Genomic DNA, 18,744 nt, shown 5'->3' with positions numbered 1-18,744 from the left:
GCGTATCCATCAGGCAAGCAGTTCCATTGGACTGAGTAGACGCCATCTTGGAGTCCAGTATCCAGTTATTATTATAAATCTATTAAGAGGACTGGCCTCCCATGTAGATATAAACGGCTCATTCTAAGGTAGCAGAAACACAATATTTAGTTTCAGGGGATTATATACTAATGAAAATATAGTTATGAATATAATATTCAATTTCTGCCTATATATCCTCCTAAATCCTACACACTGGACCTTTAAAATAAGTGGGGAAAAATGGTAATTTCTGTTGAAATAGTTTCACTGGGCTGACAGATTGTTTTCCACTCATTTTAAGTTTTCCTAAGTACTGTATTGACACACTTAGAAAATGGCCCCTCTGCATGATGAAAACTTTTGATACTTAAATAACATTTTGCGAGTACTTGCATACTTTGACTTGAGTTCAACTTGAAATGCAGGGCTTTACTTGTAACGAAGTGCTTTCAAATTTCAGTATTGATACTTTTACTTAAGTAAAGGATGTGAATACTTCGTTCACCACTGATTACAGTACATGCTGTATATAGCAGAGGTCAACACTGTGTCAGTGTTGTGTTAGCTGAATGGAAAGCTTGTCTGATCTTATATCAGCAGTGTATATAGGACTTTGTAAACATTATTCAGTAATCCGTTCATAATAGTGAGCACACACGGTGTTTTGATTAAAACGTTTTTATTACAAAATGTTACAAAACTAGTTAAAAATGTCTATTGGAGCACTGAGAAATAACTAAGACGTAATCATAATTTAAATAGATAAATACAGATGTCCACGTCTGCCCCAGGACAGAGGACACAGCTGCACTGATGCAAAACAAACACGGAAACAAAGTGGCCAGTTTGACTTTTGACCCTCCAGGGATTCATTCAGATGTTCCAGGGATGATGTCATGCTGAACATGACCCTGCCACAGGTACTGTTACAAAATCAAGATATTTGACAGTGATTCAAGGAGAAAAGTAAATGAAGCTGTTGGGAATAGTGAAAATCACAGATGATGATTTGTGCGATGTGTGCGTCACTGAGGCTGTTTCTGCTTTCTGCCGTCCCCCTTTCTTTCAAACGGCAGCCATCTTGGTGCGTACGATCTCTGACAGGCTGTGTAACTTCATGGGAGATGTCTGGAAATTTTGTGGCTTGTGTTGGGTGGCTAATTCTCCTGGCAAGAACCTACAGGAGAGAGGAGTGGAAAGAGTTACTATAATGGTTTGGCCATTTGCCATTAAATTTAAAAACAATTTAAAAATGGCAACTTAATTTTCTAGACATAAAAACTTAGTAAAAACAAGTTAGTTTGATAAACATCTTTATTGTTCATTACACTGCACATGCTACTTATTATTTATCATTTTCACTGAAATAGAGAGGCCAAGTCTCTCCCCTTCCTGTGGACCACTGTGGGACATTATTTGGGAAAATATATGTACGTTAGTTGATGTTGAGAAACAAGCAATCATTTGATCCCATTTAAGTTGTGTGGAATAGTACACATATGATGTTTGTCAATTTAAAAGATAGTTCTGCAAGTCAAGAAAGTCGAAGTTTGTCGTAAAACAGCTGAAGTATAAGACTGAAAATACATGATTAGAGAGACTACACAAGTCATGTACATAACATCATAGCTTTCTATTGCTAGCGATACGGCGCCTGTGTGTTTCGTACTGGAATAAATTCACATGAGCAGTGGCTCTTGCTCATTCTCAGCTGATAAGAAGACCAGAAGTCGCTGGAGAAACCACGTCAGATTATATAACATTAACTACGTCCATGAAACATTGCTAAGTTACCTAGCAAGCTAGCTAGCTAACTGGTGTTGGTGACATATATGGTGCGAGACGAGAGATGTTGCTCACTGAGCGGTTTCACACAAAACAGATTTTGATTGATCAATTTTTTTCTAGAATAAGGTGCCATGGGGGATAATGCCTCTCTACAAGCAGCCATTTTTAAGCGCTCAACAGTGTGCCGGTCAGAGGCCACATCCTCAGTGTCCCTCGGTCTCTCCAAGGCCATGGCATGTGCAAGAGCCTGCAGGTTTGGACAACACCTTTGCAGGTCTTTGAATGTTTGCTGACGGATTTCTTTGTATACATATTAGTCATAGCCAGATATATAGAACTTACTCCTAAAAGCATGGCGAAAACAGATTTTTTTTTTTATGGTTGTTGACAGGATTTTCTGATTTTTGGAGTGATGAAAAGAGATGTAAGAGATATTCCCTCTGTAAAAAACTGTCGACTGTAATATCTTGACAAAATATAACAACGATTTTGAACTTGGCTTTTGGAAATGTGTTAAAATTAGTGCATATTTAATTAGATAATGCATGATTTCACTGTGATATCTATGTGTTAAAAGTTTGACCCTCTTCACCTCTAGTGTCCCCCCTTAAGGAAAAACTAAATATAAAATACTAATTTACTGTTTTATTGCTTTATTACTGACATTCATGGTTCCCTGATGATGAATGCTGCTGACATTGGTGATCCCCTGACATTTCCTCTAGCGCCTCCATGAGGTTGACATTAGTGGTGCATGCTGACATTAGTATATACAGAGCCACTTACAGACTCCTTATCTAATCTTTACTACCTTAATTAGGTTATAATTTAAGAGCAAATGCATCATTTCACTTACAGTTTGATTTGCTTTTATTGGATCACTGAACTTGCTTAGCCAAAAAGGTTATTACATTACAGGCACAATATTTTATTATGTTATTGGATTTTTATTAATACATTATATTTTATTACATTATGAACAATTGTTACTTTTGGGGCTTTTATATGATCTTTTTGAAGATGTTCAAAAGCTGTTCCTGCTTTCCTGGGAAACACAGTTCCAGTGGTGTTGAACAAAAGGTTGGATTTTTTTTTTTCCTGCTCCTCTGCTCACAACTCTGAACAATCAAAGGTCAAAGGTCAGTCTTTGGTGACTCACATGTGCCGATGCGCTCCTCCAGAAAGCCAATCTGCTCACTCAGGGAGTCGATGCGGTCCAATTGCTGGAAGGAGTGGGACAATAAGGTGGTTTTCTCTGACCAGCCCTCATCCAGCGACAGTGGGAAGAAGCTGCTGAAGGGGGCCAACACCAGCTGCAGCTTCTGCGCACAGGGAGAAAGGGAAGTGAGGGAAAAGAGAAAATTGCTCCAGAGAAAGACTATTAGTCACCTCGTAAACAAAAAAAATCAATGTGACCTAAAGCATAATTATACTTCAACAAGCTAATGTGTGTTTCACTAAAAAAGAGGCAGGGTTGTAATAAAGGCCATAAAACATCTTAAAAGCCATTGTGTGGGTCTGGCATTTCAAAGAATCTTTTGTTTGGGGATTAAATAGCAACTAAGATTTTATATCACACTAGGACCAGAGGTTTTCCTAGTGAGCGAGGCTGGGAGGTATCTGGGCAGGTGGCTTTTATTTGTGCGTTTGTTTGAACATGTGTTTATCATGGGCGGGTTATGACACAATGGGCCCCACCACCTCTCCTACATATGAGCAAGACACAAAGACTTTTTGGTGGTTTTGCATTTCTCTGTCGTCATTACGCATCATTTTGCGGTTTCATGTCTCTTTGTGGTCATTTTGTCTCCTTATGGTTGTTTTGTGTCTCTTTTTCAGTCAATTTGTGTCTCTCTGTGGTTGTTTTGTGTCTTTTTGTAGTTATTTTAGTCTCTTTTAGCCAATTTTATGTCTTATTGAGGTAATTTTGTGTCTTTTTTGGTTGTTTTGTGTCAATTTGTAGTCATTCAGTATATCATTGTGGCTGTTTTATGTCTCTTAGGGGTAATTTTCTGTCTTTCTTGGTTGTTTTGCATTACTTTGTAGTCACTTTTTGTGTCCTTGGGGTAATTTCTGTCATTTTTAGTCATTTTTTATCTCCTTATGGTTGTTTTGTGTCTTTTTGTAGTTGTTGGGTCTCTGTAAAGTAATTTTGTGTCATACTGAGGCCATTTTGTGCCTCTTTGATGTCTTTTTTTGGTTGTTTTATGTTGTTTTGTAATAATTTTGTCTCATTGGGGTTGTTTTATGTCTCTTTAGGGTAATTTTTGTCTTTTGTAGTTCTTTTGTGTCTCTTTATAGTCATTTTGTATGCTTTTTGTAGTCATTTAAGTCTCTTTGAGGAAATGTTATGTCATAATGAAGTAATTTTGTGTTTCTTTGAAGTAATTTTATGTCCTTTTTGGCTATTTCGTATCGCATTGTAATCTTTTTGCGTCTCTTTGCAGTTACTTTGTGTAGCATTGCAGTAGTTTTGTCTCTCTTTGTGGTTATTTTGCCTGTTTTTGTAGTTATATTGTGTCTCTTTTTGGTCATTTCTTCTGGGTCGGTACGTGTTAATTTAAGTGACATTTTGCAGGTGAAGGCCAGGGGGGCCCCTGGGCCTGTGCCCTGTGGGCCTGTTCAGGAATCCTTACATGACGTTCATGTGTTTTCTCGTGTACCTTTTCCAGGAGCTCTACTCTGTTCCTCAGGCTCTGCACCTCCTCCGTCACATTCTCCATCTGGCTGAGCCCTCCACCTGTAGAAACCATACAAATACAGAAACATACATCAGAGGACAGCGACTGTCGGGTTTGAATTTGTGGAACTGGAAACCAAGAGAGGAGGGGTGGGGAGGGAAGGGTTAGAACATGGATCAAAGGCGAGAACAAAGTGTGTTTAATCCTCTCTCTCTCAGATCTTAAGTTTATATCTCGGAAGATTCCTTCGAGCATCCTGCCCCTCATCAATCCCTCTCCTCAAATGATTCATGGCCACTGCAACGTCTGTGAACTCAAAACCATGGAGAGGGCCGCAGAGCTGCAGGGAGGCTGGGGGAATTTAGGGCACAGAGGGGGAATCATGGATATGGGAACGGCTGAAAAAATCCGATACACAAGCCGAAAGAGGGGTCACCAGAAATAGACGAGCGCTCATTCATGCCTCCTGTGAACATGCATCAGTTACAGGGAAGTGTCTGCCCGGCTCCACCCAGGAGGAACGTCCCAGGAGCAGGCGGGACCCAGATCGGGATGCAAAGTTAGGGACCCCCTGCTTTCTGGCTGTGCTTTGGCAGACAAAGCTAAAGCAGCTCAATCTCTCCCAGATGTAGTCCATTACTGAGACAAGAATGGGTTCAGAAACAGGGTGAGGAGGAGGACGAGGAGGAGGAGGAGGAAAAGAGAGGTGGGGGCTGGCGATGACCCCCAGCAGACAGGGTTGATGGAGCTCGAATGAGACTACAAGTGTTGGCCAAGAGCACAGTGAAAAGGGGAGATAGAGGGGGGAAGATGGAGAGACACAAACGTAGTCCAACACTCCTCCACAGCAGCTTGGCAGAGTCAGAGTGATGGTCTAATTTTTGAGCATTTAAACCTGTGTTTATATTTGTGATCTCCATCAACACCCCTCTGACGCTTGCATAAAAGATAACGGAATGCAGTCTCAAGTAAAACATCTCTGCTGGGCTTGCATTTTTTGCATCTAAGAGCTGCGCAGTGAAACTGAGCGCGCTGCCACAAATAACACATCCGTCGCTTTCACAGAGGAGAAAGATCTGTCATATTTTGGCTTTTCATCCTCCTCTTTCTTCTTATGTCTTTTTGTCTACTCAGCAATACTTGCAGGACTCGCGGCGTGGAGTCGTGGGAGTGAACGGTCTCAATTTAGCTGAGGAGTTCCATTTTGTGTGACTTTCTTCACCACAAAAACACTGATAAAGAGGAGGGAGTTTGGAGCAGAGCCCGAGAAAATTTGGCACTCTCACATTTACATGAGAGCTCTTTCATTTCCTGACAAGCACATGAGACAGAATCCCTTTTAGATTTACAGTTTGGTGACTCACAAAAATCCCCAAAGGTGGAAAGATTTGGGAGAAATGAGGAAAAGGTATGTCTTCTTTAAGGCTTCATGTTGCAATAATTCCCAAAGCGGCAATAACGTTGACACAGAACAGGAATTAAAAGACATGTCCTGAGGTCAACTACTACATTTGTAGACATGGAGGGGGGTTGTATTATTTTGTTGCTAAGTTACAGGAAGCACACACAAATGAAAATAGACTTTTTCATGGTGAGAGACAACATGGCAACATTTTTGTCTGTATTAACGTGGGAGCTCTATTAGAGTCAGATGTTTGCTTTACTTGCAGGACTCATAGGAGTCAACTGAGTCATTATCAAAGAGCAACTGGTCCCAGGCTCACCGCATGGGGGCCAGACCGCAGGACGTCTGTCTGGAGTCGGCACCAGTCGCAGTGCATTATTACTCACGGTACGAGTTGAGAGTGGCATAGCGCGTACCAAAAGTAATAATGGACCGCGAAGCTGGCTATGTTTCCTTTCTTCTGTGCTCCAGACACTTTGCTGCTGCAAGAAAACACCAAATGATGCTATGTGAATGCACACACACTCCTACGCTGCTTATTTACCCGCATCAGTGTGACCACCCACTGTTGCCTGGCTGGTGTGGGTGGTAGGGGGAGGAGGAGGTGGAGGAGGAGGAGGAAGGCCTTGACAGGAACGGCCATCTCCGGCAAGCATGAACCCGTCTCTGCACGCACATCGATAGCTGCCAGCTGTGTTCACACACTCGTGGGCGCACGGCCGCTGCTCGCTACACTCATCGACATCTGACAAGAAGACAAAGGAACAGGTTGATATGTGTGTTCACAGAGACTAGCAGAGGAATGGTCTCAGGTAATATGACATGGATTTGAGTCAGACTCGAGTCACAAATTTGATGACTTTAGACTCGACTTGACAAAATCAAAAAAGACTTGCATCTTGAACTGACTCATGACTTCACTCGGACTTGAGCCTTTTGGATTAAATATACTTGATTACTTCCCCCAAGCCCAAAAATTAAAAAGTGTGTTGTTTAAAAAGAGTGCGACAAATCAATTAATTTCCCTTCATTTCCTGAATCAACTAACATTAATGCTATTCCATTCTTAGCAAGCTAACATCTAATCAAGCTGCAGGAGAGACCATGAAGAACTAACGTTACATTACTGAAAGCTGGTTGAAAACATGCTAGCAAAGATAATTTCGTTAGCATACAAAGCCTACATAGCGGTCAACAAAAATGACTGCGGTATGCAAAACGTCAACACGGTCGACAATTACAGGTGGAGATGCAACAATTTTCAATTTCATTCGACATTTAAAGTTGCACAAAGAACTATGCTAATGATAACAAACAGTAGTAAGCGAGCTAATGCTTAGCTAACGTTATTACTCCATTGCTAAAATTGTGGTGAAGAGCGCATTATGACTTGTTTCAGACTCATAACTCAAAGTTTCTTGACTTTGGGACTTGACTCGGGACATATCTGTCTTGACTCGGGACTTGAGTGCAAAGACTTAACTAATAACTTGGTCTAACCTTTGGAGACTGTGTGTGTGCATTTGTTTACCTGTTTGACATTGATTTCCTGTCCAGCCTAGCGGACACGCACACTGGTTGGGTCTCAAGCAGGTACCTCCATTCCCGCAGGGATGTCCACACACAGCTGTAAGAGAAATTTAAAGGAATGATTCAGCATTTGGGGAAATACATTAACTTGCTCTCTTGTCGAGAGTTAGAGATAAAAAAAATAAAATCAAAAACATTCTCATGTCTGTGATATAAATATGAAGCTACAGCCAAGGAGATGGTTAGCTTAGCTTAGCATAGAGACTGGAGGCAAGGGGAAACAGCTAGCCTTGCTTTCTAAAAATCTGCCAACCAGAGGCCCTAAAGCTCTCAAATTAAAGCACTATATCTCGTTTGTTTAATCACAAAACACAATGTGTAGTAATTACAGGCTGTAGTTTTATGGCTGGATGCACATTTTGGAAAATAAACTTGATACTTTCTTGCCAAAAGTTAAATAAGAAAATTGCAGAGGTGGGACCTACTAATCGTTTTGCAAATCACAAGTACATCTCAAGTCTTTGCACTCAAGTCCAAAGTCAAGACTGACAAGTTTTTTAGGAAATAAATACAGAAGCATCTTCATCTGTAATTTTTGACCTGCGTGTTTGCATACTGCAATTTGTTTTTTATTGACCACTAGTTTTTGCACCTAAACAAAATGATCTTTGCCATCATTTTTTTCTAACTGGCACTCAGTAAAGTAACGTTAGTTCTTAATGGTTCTCTCCTGCAACTTGACTGAGTCATCAATTTTGTGACTTGGCTAAAAGTCGTGTGACTTGAGTCCACATCTCCAAAATCATTCTCATGTCTGAAAACTAAATATGATGCTGTGGCCAGAACATAGCTAGCTTAGCCTAGCATTAAGACTGGAAGTATGGGGAAACATCTAATAGTTGTTTCTAATTTTCACTTATTATCATGTTAAATGTCATTCCAAAAATAAAGTTTAAAAAAAACTTTGTTTTTCTATTGCATTTTTTTAGTACTTTTTTTTTTTTTTTTACCTTTAGACAGGAGTGCTAGCTTTTTCCCTTTTCCAATATTTATGCTATGCTAAGCTAATTGCTGCTAATTGCTCCTTGCTGCAGCTTCATCTTAAGTGTAGAGGTTTGAAATTGATATCTATCTTCTAATCTAACTCTCAGCAATAAAGTGAACATGCGTGTTTCCCAAAATTAACTATTCCTTTAACATTAGAACAGCTGCAGGCATTGCAGGTACAGATCAACACATAAACCCATCACGGGCCCCTCCAAGTTACCTTGGTTGCAGTTGTGAGAGTGAAACCTCCGCCAGCCCGGGCAGCACTCTGAGTAGAAATATGAAGGAGGTGCTGATCTGCTCACCTGCCGGTACGCCACCGAGTACACAGTCCTATGGAGACAAAACACAGACACACACAGTTAGGGATTCCTGATTGTTGGCAATGCTGTCATCGCCCTCATGTGTGTGGTTGAGTTGGTCTAGTCTTTTTCCATGTTCTGTCAGACCAAAAGAACGCTGATGAGAGAATGGGAATTTGGTGGGATAGTGAAACCACGGACCACTGGATTCCAAGAGTGTGTCAGAGATGAGATAGGGATGGAGGGAAGGAGGCAGGGGAAGTGAAGTTGACTCTGGTATGTTTGGTTTACAAGGAGAGATACAAAGTGATAAACTGAGACTGAAGCTAAAGACAGGGGAAGCAACAAGAGTGGATCAAACAATTAAAATAAGGAGAATAACCCAGGGATTAGAAGGCCTGTAACAGTCTGAGGTCTGCGCACATGATGAGAAAGAAAATCCAAAAGTGAAAATGAATTTTGGTGGTGAGGGAAGAGTTAAAAAAAAAAAAGATTAAAACGGAGGGAATGTAAGGAGGGACTAGACGCTTCAGAGCTAGAGAGAGATTGAGAGCACGCAAGTATGGAGGGAAATGCGGTCCAAAATAAACATGACCGCGGTCTCTGTGGGCAGGCAGTTCATTTCCCGTAGTTACACAAAGTACTCGATATTTAGATTCCACCCAAATATGTGCCACCATGACCCAGTTCTGTGTAAAACATGGATTTGTGTGTGTGGGAGAAAGTCTAGATCTATTTAAGACTGCACTTCTAACCCTTTCCCTTCCTAAACATGTCAAGCATTGTTTACAACCTTAATTAAATAAAGTAAATGTTGTGATGGCTTAATTTTGACACTGCTGTGGCCCGAGTCCTCGTGTACATGTGGACTTTGTTCAGCGCAACAAAAGCTGGAGATGTCTGACTTTTGGGAATTTGTTGAGGAGTGTGTTTAACTAGCAGTCTGAGCCTTACTTGTATGTGCTGCAGAGGCGATGCCCCTGACACAGGGTGATGTAGGGCTTGTGCACCGGTTGGACGTATGACTCTGTTGCCATGGCAACGCTGTGACGGAGGTTTTGGCCACACACCCTCCTCCTGCGAAAGGGAGAAATGAGATTGAACATTTAAACTTGAACATGCATTGGCTTCAAAGAGACGCTGAGCTGGTTTTACATGAGAAGTTTCTAAGTAATTTCCACAGAGATATTTCGGCTCTAAAAAGCTCCCATCTGATTCAGGAAGCTTGAAAACTCCACATTAGGAGCCTCGAGGTTTCTGTTTGTCACCAGAAGCTGGCGTGCAGCCTAATTGCTTCTGACTGACCCGTGAAGTCACTCCTGAAAGTGTCAGAGTTAAGAGCTGATCTTTGGCCTCTTTGGCTCCACTTGACCTTTCCTTTGGCTTTTGGTTTATTTTAATCTTTGTGCAGATCAAGTGAAAATGACAAGACGAGCTTGCAGACTCCCCCATAATGCTGTAGTAATAATAGTATTGGACACAAGGGTGGAGCTTTGGTCCTGAGAGAGTGCACTCCTAAATGTTTAAATGTCATTCGACTAATTTGTATACATTCACAGTGGCTGAGAATGTTGCTAAAACAAACAGGTCTGAATGACAGCTGTAGCCAGGAGGACCACACCGATCAAATGACAGGCCATAATAAACACAGGAAGAGCATTAAGTGAGCTGTTACCCGTGGTGAGCGAAGAACTGTGGACTGCCCATCACATGAAGGATGAGGAGGGAGGAGGACAGAAGCAGCGTTTGGTACATCGTCTTCCTCTTTCCCACGTTCCCTCACTCGGTCTCTCACACTCTTCTCTGTGCCAGTCGGAGGGAAGAGGGGGAACGGGGGGGGAGTCGTGGATCGTAGCCAAAGTGTCCTCACGCTGAATGTGTACGTTTTCCTCTAGGAGGACGACTCCAGCTACCTGTAGAGGGGATTTGATGACATATTAAAATGGAGATTCAGCACTGTTTTTGAACAGGTTTATAAAAAGTTGTCCTGAAGTTGTTCTTCATCTGCAGTAAAAATTTTAGCCAACAAATGAATGAAATCAAAGGTCTCTTTAGGCCATGGAGCTCTTAGCTGAAAGAGAGATGGAGCATGTCATGTATAAAATTGAGTTGCATATTAAACTGGGCCTACAGCAACATGTCAGACAGCCTTAAATGCCATGCATAAACATAACTTTTTATGATGCATACAATTCTAAACTATTAAAATAATAATCATTGGCAGATTTATATATTAATGCATCATGTTTGTTTCTAATTTGGATGGTATGTCATAGCCTCTGGCTTGAAAAGTATGAAACCATCCATCTTGCTACACAAGATCGTCCCTACATGTGAAACAATAATAGGACACAGCTAAGAGGCCAATATGCTTCAACAGTATGTAACTGTACTAACTTCGCCTCGCTGTTACAGACAGGTGTCTCATATTGATTTTCTGTTAGCTAACTAACATGATCGCACAAGGATTCATTGGTAACGTTAGGGCTCATTCACGCTCAACGTTACAGAGGTGGAGGCAGGCGGAACCTCCTGTCCGTACTCAGCGTTCATTATGTCCATATTTGTGCACGTTTTCTGGAAGTGTACAGATAGGGACCAAACAGAGCAGTACCACCAGAGATCATGGGGGCAGTGTAGTTCAATTCAAGCAAGATACGACCGTAGGCGACAAAGACAAATTAAATAATGTGGAACAGAACGAATTGCTAACAAAGTGAAAGCAATTCTCTGTTCATATGTTGCGATGTGTTCAATGACCTCAAGACCACTGTCTACAATGCTGCCTTCATTAAAAGGTACAATATTACCACCTCCTCTGCTGTCGTCTCGTTTGCTGCTGTCTGAAACTTTTGACTCCGCCCTCTGGGGCCATCTATTGGCTGTATCTTTGCCATCATAGAGGATGAATGGGTGACGACATCGACATTTACATTTGAAACGGACGTTATCTATTTTTTCTGTAAAGAACGTATAAATGAGCCTTTAGCCTATCGTCACTGTAAAAAAAAAAAAAAAAATTATGAATAGACAAATTTATCTTTGCTTATAATACATTGGATTCATGTGAATGTTTTTTTTTTCATACATATTTTTATTTTGAGATTTTTTTTTTTAAATATGCAAAAAATAATTTGGTGGACCTCCTGCAGTAACTCTGAGGACTACCTAGGGGTCGCGGACCCCCTGTTGAAGACCGAAGAGGATATCTCTGTGAGACTTTTTTTTTTTTTTTTAATTTTGTGGTTTGTGTCATTTTGTTTAATTTTTGTTGCTTTATCATTTTCAAAAGGTTGACATGATTATATATATATATATATTTTATATTTTTAAAGTATTATTTTCTCCTATGTCATACAGTCTAATAGCCCACACAAGTGGCCACATATGTGGGAATCTATGCATTACATGCACTCCTATAGTGTAAATGCAGTCTTGAGTTTTTGTGGACAAAGCAGGTTGAACTCTCTCTGACCTGCACCTGCATGCACTCTGAGACAGTAACCCAAAGAACAGAGCAAACGGACAAAGTACTCTCCCTTCGGAGAAATGTTCACTTATCCCTTCACACCATTTTTGGATTATTACATACTGTACAGGATTAAAGAACGGTGAAGTGATTCCAGAGTGCATGACAGTCAGCTTGGACCTGCTCCTGCTAAGACGCTATCCCACAGGCACGTTTTCAACAGACCAGATACTAAACCCATGGGAAATCTCTAACAAGGCATTAAAGCCAGCTGGGTGAGATGGCAGGTTACGGGGATCATAGCCTGCAGGAGAGTCTTCGGTTATCCTGAGGAGGGGGGGCGATGCTAAGCCTAGGTTGACAGCTTGCATGTCTCTCTGATCCCCCACTGGCTCGATGCCCAGAGACAGGACACACATCTAAAACCTGTGTTCATTCACAAATCAGAGCAGCGGGTGTGACACTCAGTGCAGCAGGGGGCCACTTTGAAGACATCATTTGCACACGTGTGACAATAAAGCATCATTACGTTGGTGATGAGGGAGGCGCTGCAGGGCAGAACATGTGTCCAAAAAGTTTTTACTAGTTGGGTGTAGTATGATATGACTGCCTAATAGCTTTTTATTATGATGTTGTGGAAAGCTATTAAATATCTAAATTTAATTTGTTCTTTGGAGGTTCATTAAGTACGTTACCAACATTTCTACACAAGGGACTGTTCTTTATTTATGAGAGAGGAGGGGGTGGTGCAAAACACGCGAGTGGGGACTTCATATATTTTTGATTTTTTTCAAGAACTAATTTTTAATTTGGTTGTGGGGAAGGAAATTCAACTTTAAATGGTTACATTTTGTATTTATTCTAAATACCTTAAGAATCCCAAAACTCACAAGTGGGTTTGATAGACATGTTTCTTTGACAAGTCGCCAAAAGTTACACCAGAAACTATCATCAGATTTTCACACATTTCCAACAGTCCTTTGAAGCATCATGTGCAACAAACGCTTCCGTAAAGAAACGTTATCAAACCTAAACTTAAACTGGTGATATTTAATCAAAATCGCTTTATTTTACGCCATATTTAAAATGTTTCTTAAAATAAACTGTTTGTAATAAACAGATCCTGTTTGCTGTCAGCTTTTAACTTTCTGTCATCAAATGTACCGGTGCGCTGTCATATCTAATTACGTCTGTCATGCCAAGTTACTATTTCTTTTACTGCTGCTGCCACTGTTGGTATGTTACAGTTTATTTTGGAAAACAAGCAATATATGCGTATGTTGCTACAGGCAACATGACTGTTTCTTAAATAAAATAGTCGTGTTTTGTTTTGGTGATAGCTCCCTTCATGATGATAACTTGTTGAATTTGGTCCATACCTACATTTGGTCTGAATATATGGTTATTTATGGTTGATGGAGGGTCATGCATTTTCACCCAGTCACTCAGGAAGGCTAAGAATGGGGGTTTTTTGTAGCTGCAGGAAGGGTCAAGATAAAAAAAAAAAAATTAAAAAAAAAAACGAGCCATCCTTTCCTCTAATAAATAGAGTACAGTCCCTAAGATTAAGCAGCAGAGAGCTCATTTACGGAGGCAAAACTTACATCAAACACACTTAATTATTCAAAATACAATAAGTGCTGGCCTATTGACACATTAGGAATAACATAAGCGGACACATTTCCTGCATTTTCCATGAGAGGGCGCTATTCTACAGCACTGTACAGATCACTGTGTGAAGAGCAACATCCTTCACTCAGAGCACTGTCTCTGTAATGCTCTCACACACACGCACGCCAGAGTTACACGCTCACGCATGACTCCACATATCAGGACATAAACGCACAAAGAACCACATCCCTGCTGTGAACAACACGCGGGGGGTGCTGCCGGACACGCACGCACGAGCCATCACAAGCCAATATCAAGGGGCGCATGCATGGATACGAAAATAATCACAAACCGTGCAATGAACAGTCAGCTTTCTTAAGATTAATCCCCCCAAAACAACACAGTCCTACACTGCAGGGAGTGAAGAGACGCAGGAGGCTTGAACAAAGTTAGTCCTGTTATATTCCGCTGCTGAGTGAACAAGTCCAGGGATGAAACTCCGCTACTAGTCAGGTTTCTCATGGAGCTCAGACTGTCAGGAGCATGGGGGGTGATGGTAGGACCTCCTCCCACTCCTCCAGCTGGGTGTCCCGGAGCTCAGACTGCCTGCACTGCGGGGACCCGTGCGTGACGTCATTGTACCGGCTATATGGAGTAGGCTACATAGACTTTTTCATTCATAACTGTCACGATTTATTGCTGATCATATCTACCCTCACTTCATATTACTTTGGAATATAGTTATTAATTCAAATCCTTCAGCAAAAAAACCCAAATTTATTTAATTTAAGACCTCTTCTTAAACCCACAGACACATATCTCACGCTGGCCTTTGATAGAGAGACCTTGCAGTGTTGTTTTATGGTGGCAGCTGATACAATTAAAGGTTAGGCTCACAATTTTTGAAGTCCGTCTAATAACAATATTCAAGTACACTGATGAGCATTGAACCATATTTTGGGCGTTGGAATCATTCTTTCTGTTCATTCTGGCCATTAAGAGATCTCATCCTAACTGCTTCGGTGTTTCCTTGGAGGAGGGATTGTAACACAAAATAGGAAATCTCTACTCAAAAACACTGCAAGGTTGGACTATATCGTCGTGATTTGGCTGACACTGACTGATAAACCCTCATATTAACCTTAGATGAACTTTGGAATAAGTTTTTCTTGTTCAATGGAACAAGGACAGGATAATGCCCAGGGTGGAAAAGAGGAACGATTATAGCAAGCAAAACCAGTTTCCAGGTTAATGTGTGCCTTACTTTTGTTTTTACAGCAGACTTGAATGAAAGTGAAACTATCCTTTCATTCACTGTCAAAGGAGAACTGAAGAAAACGAAAGAACGGCAGCCATTCAGGGAGTAATTAATTAAAAAACAAAATGTTGATGGAGGTTAGGTTTTCTATTCTTAGTGAGTCCCGAATCATTCAACCTAGCGTATTTAGCATGATCTCTAAATAAATGAATCAGTTAATGAAAAAAAAAGGAATTTAAAACTTTCCTGTACATGCAAAAGAAACAAATGTCTATCAAATTTTAATTAGAGAGTAATTAGGAGCTTTAATTGTTTTTTTCTTTTAAGAATTAATGTCAACACTAGTACGTCAATCTCTTTTCTCTGAAGCTATGTCCTATAGGCAAATCTGTTCAAAATATGACTTGCATTTAAAAATGAATAGAGATAATATCAAGCAAAAAGAAAAATAAGAATAATTTCTGTATTTATGTCATGCTCTAGACTACTACTATAGACAGCCTATACTACATGGCCATTATTTCCATTAAGAAATACTTATGGGACATGGATCCTATATTCTATTGTCAATTTACTGATTTTTAGAGGTATGAAAATCCCTAATGGGCATGATCTTACAAGACAAAAAAAGTCAGAAATCCCCAAATAAAAGGCACTGCAATGTATTTCACTGTTGCACTGTATAGTGTGAAACGCTGCACAACAGCATGTACATAATGATTCTTTTCCTGTCATTCGTCTGTATGTAGGCAACACACAGGGCCGTAATCACCTAGTTAACATTGGGGGGGATGGACAATTTTCAATCTCAGCGACCCAACCCTTTAGGGGGGGTTTGTCGGTAACTCCTATGCAATCTAATTTTTAAAACATTAACAGCTCAACTAAACATTTTAAAGCATATAGAAACAAAAATCTTAGATCAGAGGATCTCTTTTTTTGTTGTTTTTTTGACTGAGTGACTCGGAAAAATTATGGCGGCCATTCAGGAAAAGTTTGCATACTATGACTCTCTTATGACTTACCAACACCACAAAATCGATAACGGTCGACAGTAATATAGCCTATGTAACACTTATATTACACTCTAGTTTTCCACTTTTAATGCATTTGAAAATAATGAAATAGAGATAGCAGTGTTTGACATTATTCGTACCTACCCACAGCAGTCGAGAGCTGCTAACAGATACACTACTTAGACAAACCACGTACGAACTGCAGTCCATCTTAACACTAGAACAGCAGGAATAATAATGGAACTTTGTTAAGTTTATTTATGATTAGGATTACATTTGCTAATGTCCATCTTGGGCAGTAGTGCATGGTTGCCTGTGATAGCATAGCTTTTTTTCTTTATATTTTTTAATCAATGTATGGGTGGAGGGGGGCATTTTGAGTATTTAAATATTTGGTGGGATATGTCCCCACAATATATGATTACATACAGGCCTAGGCCTACTTTCAATCTAGGCCCATAAAAACAAGTCTGTATTGTCCATGCAGAATGTAGGCTATTATTTAGCACTACCTGTAACCATACAGTGGCCTACAGTATAGTAAACTATACAGTTTGATGACCAGCTCTTGCCTGTATAGCCTATAGGACTAATAGTTTGCTTATATAAATTGTGTCTGCATTTCCTTCTCTGTATTTGTTCCCTGTGTGTAAGTAGGCCTAATGAGAAATAAAATTTAATTTATTAAAACAAAAAACATAGTTGTACAGGACCTAAACGCCTTAACATGAACATAAATAAAAAAAAAATAAATAAATAAATAAAAATCTTACCGTAGCAGCAAAGGGTCATCAGGTGCGTTTGCGCGCGCAAGCTGAGCGGCGGCCATGGGCACAAGCCGCCGGACCGGTGGATTAGAGGGCTCTTCCATGCTGCCAGTTTCTTTTAAAGCTGGGGTTGTTGGGTTACAAGTAAAACCCTCGCGGCTGATACGAGGTGCTCCCTGTGAGTAGAGCGGCCACAAATGAAATGTCTGCGGGCGTTTACGGTTGCTTTTATGCGGAGCTTCCTGTGGAACAGGAATTGGATGGACAATCCCATAGCGGACTTCCTGTGAGTGTTTGGTGCTGATAAAACCCTTCTCCTGTACAAACACTCTCCATCCTGCTCAAGCCGCTTCGCAAATCTGATTTTGAAGCATTTTTCAGTCCCCATTGTGGTGCAGACATCTTGAAGGGGGCCTTCTCACCTCATGGCTTCTGCTGCCTTTGCAGTCCAGAGGAAAACACGGGAATCATCAGTACTGGAGGGTTATTTGCAGTTACTGAACCTTACACCTAGCCTAATGTAATACCACTTAACTGGCATTTCAAATATTTTAGCAGATGCCACAGTGGGAGTTCATATAGGCTCATGTTTACAGTGGTTAAGATCAAATCTGTTAAATTGCAGGTTGTTAAAGCCAAACTGTAGCACGATAAGACACAAGTTTCTTTTTCTTCCTCGTGCTTGTGAGTTTCTATTGCAGCTCAGTGCACCTTAGAGGGAGGAAGGGTAAATCACTACCATAATATATATATTTTGTCACTCTCATCCACACTATAATAATGTCCAGTCACAAGTAAGTCTCAAGTCTTAACATTCAAGTAGGCTACCAATTCAAGACAGGCAAGTCCTGAGTCAAGTCCCAGGTCCTGAACTTTTAGTTGACAGTCCTTGACAAATCAAAAAATACACTTCACCAAATGTAATGCCAACATTAAATTTACAAAAATCATCAATGCTTTTTTAAATAATCAGTACATTTTATTATTTTCTTTTGAACAAAAACAGCATCAAAAGTCTACGGGGTACAAGGACTGGAGAGGTTACACAGTTGTATGATTAGACAAAAGACAATGGTGAGACAAACTGACAAAAAGACAATTAACAATTCTAAAAAATAAAAATAGATAAGTAAATAAAAAAATAGAAGTAAATGAATTAAAGAATCATTGGCAGATTTGAGCCAGTATGTTATCATATAGTTACATCAGGGACCTTTAATGAAGGAGATGTGATTCACCCACTTACCATGGTGTTTCTCCACCTGATTAATAAGCCTAAAGGAGAGGCCCTCATGTGCAGCCACAGTACCCAGTTGGGAGAACCACACCCTGGTTGGCAGTAAGGTGATCGCCTTCCATTTTGTTATAAATATGTTTGATATGTCTGGACCCAGTCTGCCTGGGGTGCAGGCAAAGGTTTTCAAGGGACAGGATCACCAAGGACAAACAAGCTTGGGCAAAATTAGATGTCTAATTTAAGGATTATTTTGATATGTACGGCAGATCAGAATTTTTGTGCAACAGGACAGGACCACAACATATGGAGGAGTGTGCCAACACTCACCCCACACCTCCAGCAATTTGGGCTGTCTCTTAATTTCACCCTAAATAACCTTGAGGGGGACCAGTATACCCTGTTCATTATTTTAAAAGGCACTATCATTCAAAGTTCCCGTGATGTTTTCTTATAGTTCTTTTATATGTTGTTTTATTCCTACTCTGTGAATGTTAAGTTAAAACCATTCTCCTACCTAGGCTGACTTAAGAATAGAGCCCCAGTTGCAAACAGGAAACAATATTTCGATGCCTCATGACCAGTATCAAATATTGTAACCACATTAGCGAGAAT

At 40.4% G+C, this 18,744-nt stretch overlaps 1 protein-coding gene across 2 annotated transcripts; it reads right to left on the bottom strand.

Moving 5' to 3' along the window:
• Positions 1-683: 683 nt before the first annotated feature.
• On the bottom strand, positions 684-17,081 carry egfl7 (EGF-like-domain, multiple 7). Of its 2 annotated transcripts, none has more exons than XM_049560021.1 (9): positions 16,902-17,081; positions 10,450-10,687; positions 9,729-9,851; positions 8,693-8,805; positions 7,427-7,522; positions 6,440-6,640; positions 4,473-4,549; positions 2,969-3,131; positions 684-1,198 (listed from the first exon to the last, which is right to left on the bottom strand). In XM_049560021.1, the coding sequence occupies exons 2-9, from the start codon at positions 10,527-10,529 to the stop codon at positions 1,179-1,181; spliced, it is 873 nt and encodes a 290-aa protein (XP_049415978.1). In that variant the 5' UTR covers positions 10,530-10,687; positions 16,902-17,081; the 3' UTR covers positions 684-1,178. The 2 variants fall into 2 exon arrangements, with proteins under 2 accessions (XP_049415978.1, XP_049415979.1); XM_049560022.1 differs by lacking the exon at positions 16,902-17,081 and adding an exon at positions 14,207-14,387.
• Between the last annotated feature and the right edge of the window lie 1,663 nt (positions 17,082-18,744).

Source organism: Epinephelus fuscoguttatus, linkage group LG18 (assembly GCF_011397635.1).
Source record: "Epinephelus fuscoguttatus linkage group LG18, E.fuscoguttatus.final_Chr_v1".
NCBI classification, from domain to species: domain Eukaryota; kingdom Metazoa; phylum Chordata; class Actinopteri; order Perciformes; family Serranidae; genus Epinephelus; species Epinephelus fuscoguttatus.
Note: the sequence above shows the minus strand (reverse complement) of the source record. Positions and strands in the feature narration are given on the sequence as shown.